The 5,472-nt window shown below is 42.7% G+C and overlaps 1 protein-coding gene across 1 annotated transcript; it reads left to right on the top strand.

Annotated features, from left to right (window-relative positions):
* Positions 1-911: 911 nt before the first annotated feature.
* LOC115537512 (beta-1,4-galactosyltransferase 2) lies at positions 912-4,883 on the top strand. Its single transcript, XM_030349490.1, has 2 exons — positions 912-1,742; positions 2,938-4,883. The coding sequence occupies exons 1-2, from the start codon at positions 1,272-1,274 to the stop codon at positions 3,601-3,603; spliced, it is 1,137 nt and encodes a 378-aa protein (XP_030205350.1). The 5' UTR covers positions 912-1,271; the 3' UTR covers positions 3,604-4,883.
* The last annotated feature ends 589 nt before the right edge of the window (positions 4,884-5,472 follow it).

Raw genomic sequence — 5,472 nt, 5'->3', positions numbered from 1 at the left:
AAAAAAATATAAAATAACTGGTTTAGACATTTCAATGATAACTCCCTGGAAGGTGTTCTTAGAGACTCTCCAAATACTCCTGACATTGTTGTTGTGGATAATCTTTTAAAAACCATTGTGTTTCTGGAAGTGGGTTGTTGCTTTGACCTGTATATGGACCTGTGTTTCTCTGAAAAAAAATTAAAGCAGGCCTACCAGCCATTAATACATGCTTTAACGGTAGGTGGTTATAGCACAAATCTAGTTGGACTAATTTATTGTAGCCTTGGACATGTTCATAGACACTGTGTTAGAGGAATGCAAATTGCTGGACTCAATAAGAAGATCTCTAAGCAAATAGCCAAGTACTGCTCTGTGTCAGCAATCATCGGCAGTCTGCATGTATGGAGAAGGCGCTGTTATCTCTACCCATGATACAACTTGAACTATACATATAGCTCTACTGATTCACTTGGTTGTGGTTACCTGCAAAGTGTTTGTGTTGTTTTGGACATAATAGGCCCTTTATTAATATTGGATGCTATGGTGTTGTAGTATTGGTCATTCCAAATAAATTAATCAAATGTGTGCGTGCGTGCGTCCGTGCGTGTTTGTGCGTGTGTGTGTGTTCCATTTATTTGAATAGTAGAATAATGTATCTATGTTATGTGTTATTATCTCAAGCCTTTAGACAATTAAGCAGATTTCCACTTGTGCTTAAAGTCCACCGCTGTTTTTTTAGGGCGTTAGAGGATTAAAATATTTATCAGAAATAGGAGGTATTTGATGATGATAAGCAGACTTTAAAACAGCTGATTTCTGGGTGTGAGGACTTGCCTTGCCAGCAGGAGACCGAACAGAACACAGCATCGTTCAAGCCGTCCACAGTAACGTGCGGGTCCGTCCGCAACCAGTAGATGGCGCTATACGAGAGAATATACAAGGAAGTAGAGATGTGGATTCTGATCGTGGTTTGGGACAATGAAACTACGTATCGGTATCGTTATCGCAAAGTATGAATCACAGTATGAACACTAACAATGACATTTGGCAATTTATATATTGGTTTCTTTTGAAAAGCCGCACCTGTTGTTTCCAGAGGCGAAAGCCATGATGTGAACTATTCATCAAAAAGTTAAATATTTCGCTTGCGATCTTTTACATTCACACCCCACTTACATTCACACCCCACACCCCACACCACGCGCCTGAAGGTTTGTCAAACCGCTGCAACCAATTGTTAAGAGAGTTGAAAACCTGTCCTGTGACTCTTTGCTGTGCGCGTCTGGCATATGCCAAGTGATCAGGAGGACAGGAAGCCCAATAACAAGTTGGCTGACTGGCGTGATAGTTGTCTCCTTTCCTCTTTCGCTTTACTTTTATTTTTATTTAGATGTCTCATTTATTTTCGCGCAAAGATGAACAGACTTTTAAGGATCATCCTCATCGTCGTGTTGTTGGCTGTGTCGTTTATGCTTGCAGTTTGGCTAAATAACGATCACTCCTATACACATGACCACCGATATGCTGAACTAAGCCTTATGGCAGATATGATACCTGAAGAACAGAAAGAGTCAATTGTCTCGAAGTTCAACGGCAGCTCTCCGTTGCCTCCTTGTCCCCCTACACCTCCCGGGCTGGTGGGTCCACTCAGGATAGAGTTCGAGTGGAGCCGGTCAATGAGCGACGTCCGGAAAGCGAGTCGTGAAAATCTTCAGGGGGGAGGTCGATACAAGCCACTGGATTGCATCTCTCAGCATAAGGTAAATGCCCGAAATGCCACTACGGTTGTGTCTTTTACACCTCTACACTGTTGGTTCTTGCATGTATAAAAAATTATATAATTGATTATGATTATATATTTTTTGTATTAATGGTAAAGTTTTTCCAGCTGTTGAGACAGGTTATGTTAACGGGGTAACATGTAATTTAGTTTAAAAGTATTAACAGTAGCCTGAAGCCACATCTCAGTAATGTTTACATCACGCAGTAGGCCTATATAGTTTTGGTCTTAATTCTGTGTGTCAATGATGTTGACGTATGTGGGTGTGCTTACACGCGTGCTTTCTTGTGTGCTACCAAGCCAAGTGAAGTGGTGATCTTGATAAAACTTTACACCCTGCTACTTCTGGATAATATATGCGTTTGTAACATATAAACGATGTGTTAAGGGGCAGAAATAACAAATAGCGTTTTCCTTCGATGGGTGAGGCAAGTATGATGATTCCTCCATGTTAGGCCGTTGTTCCTAATCAGCACAATGTGATTAACAATGTGTACTGGTCTCTCATGGTCATGGTCATGGTCATGGCATGTCCACTGCTAGGTGTGGTCAAACTGACGCTCAGACTTTTAGTTAGATGAGTAAGGAAATATCTGTTAGAATAGTGCCCGGGACTGGGTTGGCGTGCTGTTGCACCCAAACTAAAATGAATAGGCAGGATATGCAAACATGGAGCAACGACCTGCCTGCTGCCTGGCCCTGCTTCACGTTTGCACATCCAGGGGTCTGGAAGCTCTCATACCCCTAATTCCATCGACCACATTATGTTCATGGTAGAATCCACTTTTTAAGTAAAGCAATCGAACATGCACATGCTCATGGGCTGGTTCTTGGTTTTCTTTGTAGCTGTTTTTGAATGATGAGCTCTTTCAGATCATTATAAAAGTACAATATCATTTATGGTTCACAATGATGTGGCACACTTGATGTGGTGAATCATAAAACTAAATATAAGTTACATTTTAAAACAATGACATTCATATTGGAAGGAATATTATTCTACATTATATCAAAACAACTCCCATTTCAATGTCATGTACCAGGCCCTTTTACAGCATATTTGCCCTCCAAAGAGAGAAGCCTTATTTCTCTTCAGTTTCTCTTCACACATTCTCGTTCAAAGTCCTTTTTAACCATTACCTTCCACCACCACCACTATCTCCTCGCACTCCCAGGTGGCCATCATCATCCCCTACCGCAACCGCAAGGACCACCTGAAGCACTGGCTCTACTACCTGCACCCCATCCTCAAGCGGCAGCAAGTGGACTACGGCGTGTACGTCATCAACCAGCACGGCGAGGGCACCTTCAACCGCGCCAAGCTGCTCAACGTGGGCTACGTGGAGTCCCTCAAGGAGTACGCCTACGACTGCTTCGTCTTCTCCGACGTGGACCTGGTGCCCATGGACGACCGCAACCTGTACCGTTGCCACGGCGAGCCCCGGCACATGGCGTCGGCCATGGACAAGTTTGGCTTCCAGATGCCTTACACAAACTACTTTGGCGGCGTGGTGGCCCTCAGCAGGGAGCAGTACATGCGCATCAACGGCTTCCCCAATAACTACTGGGGCTGGGGCGCCGAGGATGACGACATGCACAAGCGCATCACCCTCAAGGGCATGGCGGTGTCCCGGCCCGACTCCAGGGTGGGCATGTACAAGATGGTAAGGCACCTCAGGGACACCCACAACGAGGTGAACCCGCAAAACCCGGGCCAGCTGCATAACACGGCGAGGACCATGGACACCGACGGGATCAACTCCCTGATTTACTCCCTTATCAAGATCGAGAAGGATGAGTTGTACACGATGATCGACGTGGACATCCATGCGCCGAATTGAGGGTGGGTGGGTGGGTGTAGGGTGTGTGTGTGAGTGTGTGTGTGTGCACGTGCATGCATGCGTGCGTGCGCGTGTGTGTGTGTGCGCACTATGGACACTGAGCTGCTGTAGTTTGGATGAGACGCAGCCATTGCAAGCCGGAACTTTATTTATTTTTGGGATCTCTGGGTCTTCCTCGTTGGCCGGCATTTTGTGTCGTCGTGTTTTTTTTACAGATCGGCGTAACAGCTCAAGAGAGAAAAAAAAGTCAATTGTCAATTTGTTGCGGAGAAATGTTCCCTTTTTCACTAAGGTTTTTGCATGAAGGGATATGTCAACTGGCACATACGCCATAAGCCAACTTATGGCAAGCAGGTCAAGATAACCCTCAGCCCCTCACAACAACATTCCATGAAAGGCCTTCTTAATCGCTGACTTCTAGGTCATGAAAGTCAACATTTGAATCTATCTTGAAATGGTTGGTGGTTTGCTCATTGCACAGGGCATGGATGCGTGCTTAAAAGAATAAATATATATATTCATATATTTCTATACACGTATAAAGCCAATTTGTATTTCAGTGTCTTTAAGAAATCCTTTACAAATTGAAATGTGTGCAGTCGCCGATGGCACTGTAAACACGTTATTTATTATCAGATATAAAGGCATAAATAACGGTGTACTTCCTGTTGAAACAAGAGATCTGTCAGTAGCACCTTCTGCTTTTCTAGCCTTTAGATAGTCAAACTGCTTTTGTTTTTTACAGTGTTTTGTCTCTAGCCCCTGAAGCTCTAAGGGTTGGCAGATGTTGCATGAGCAAACAAGTAGTTGTTTGCTTCATAAAAATGGTTAGGATGATTCAAGGACTCAAAAGGAAACATGGGGAAGTCATGCAGTTTGATAAAGAATCGGCCCGTGTATGTGATACGTTAAGAATATTTGAATAATTGACTTATTTTGTAAAAGGTTTCTGACCCCACAAAAAAGAGGTGGGAAAAGTTATCAGTAGCAATAACCTTGCAACGGCCAAACCGTTTTATTTACATTTATTATTTTCCAGAAATCCAAACACGATGATCTACTTGTGTTTAACACTCACACTTTAGAATACTCTTTGAGTGGATTGTAGGCCTACTGCTTGCAGTGAATCTCTGTGCCAAATTATGATTGTTCTGGTGTCATTGGTGCCAATTTGTTACATGTTTCTTTGTTTGCTTTGCTTTGTTTGAAGTAAAGGTTGTGGTTAAACATCTCAAAGCACCTACTGTGAATCAAATTAAACAAATCAGAAACTATTTAAAGACATTGTGTTTCTTGAAAGGAACAAAGTCAAGCAGCATTCGCTTTGAACACTCACTATCTCTAGGATACCTATCCTAGGGATGGTGATCGTATTTCAATGTAGACTCGGTTACAAGGGTCTATTGTGGGCCTATTTATCACTCAGCACATCCACTGTATCTATAGTAACCAAAACCAGTTTCTTCAAGGTAGTCGTTGTACCTGTGTTTAGCAACCTTAAACAAGTTCTTCGAGGTGCCAAATCCACACCTTTTTTGGTAAAGAAAAAAGGTAATAAATACAAAGAATTGTAGGTGTCTTTGATATAGGCATCTGTTCAATCTTTTACTAATATAATTTTAGGACAAAATATAAAATACCCAAAACATCCATGGTCAAATCACTAAATGGCAGGCTAGTACTAATATATAGCGATAGTCCTATATAGGTGGTGCCGTTATTAGCTGGCCTCAAGATGGCAGTGTTGTTCAATGTCTATAGTTCTTCCTATCCTACCACGCTGCCTCGCCTGTGGCGAAATGCCCTCCCACGGTAAGCATCGATTATTTTTCTTAGCATTAAGAATCAAGTTGGAATTAAACTTTTATT

The sequence above is a fragment of the Gadus morhua genome, chromosome 23, assembly GCF_902167405.1.
Source record: "Gadus morhua chromosome 23, gadMor3.0, whole genome shotgun sequence".
Taxonomy (NCBI): Eukaryota; Metazoa; Chordata; class Actinopteri; order Gadiformes; family Gadidae; genus Gadus; species Gadus morhua.
This window is presented reverse-complemented; position numbering and strand designations above follow the sequence as displayed.

Excerpts from the sequence above, each read along its gene's own strand:
- LOC115537512 (XM_030349490.1), top strand. The coding sequence starts at position 1,272 with ATGCCAAGTGATCAGGAGGACAGGAAGCCCAATAACAAGTTGGCTGAC. Across the intron at positions 1,743-2,937 it reads ATTGCATCTCTCAGCATAAG|GTGGCCATCATCATCCCCTA; the intron begins GTAAATGCCCGA and ends TCGCACTCCCAG.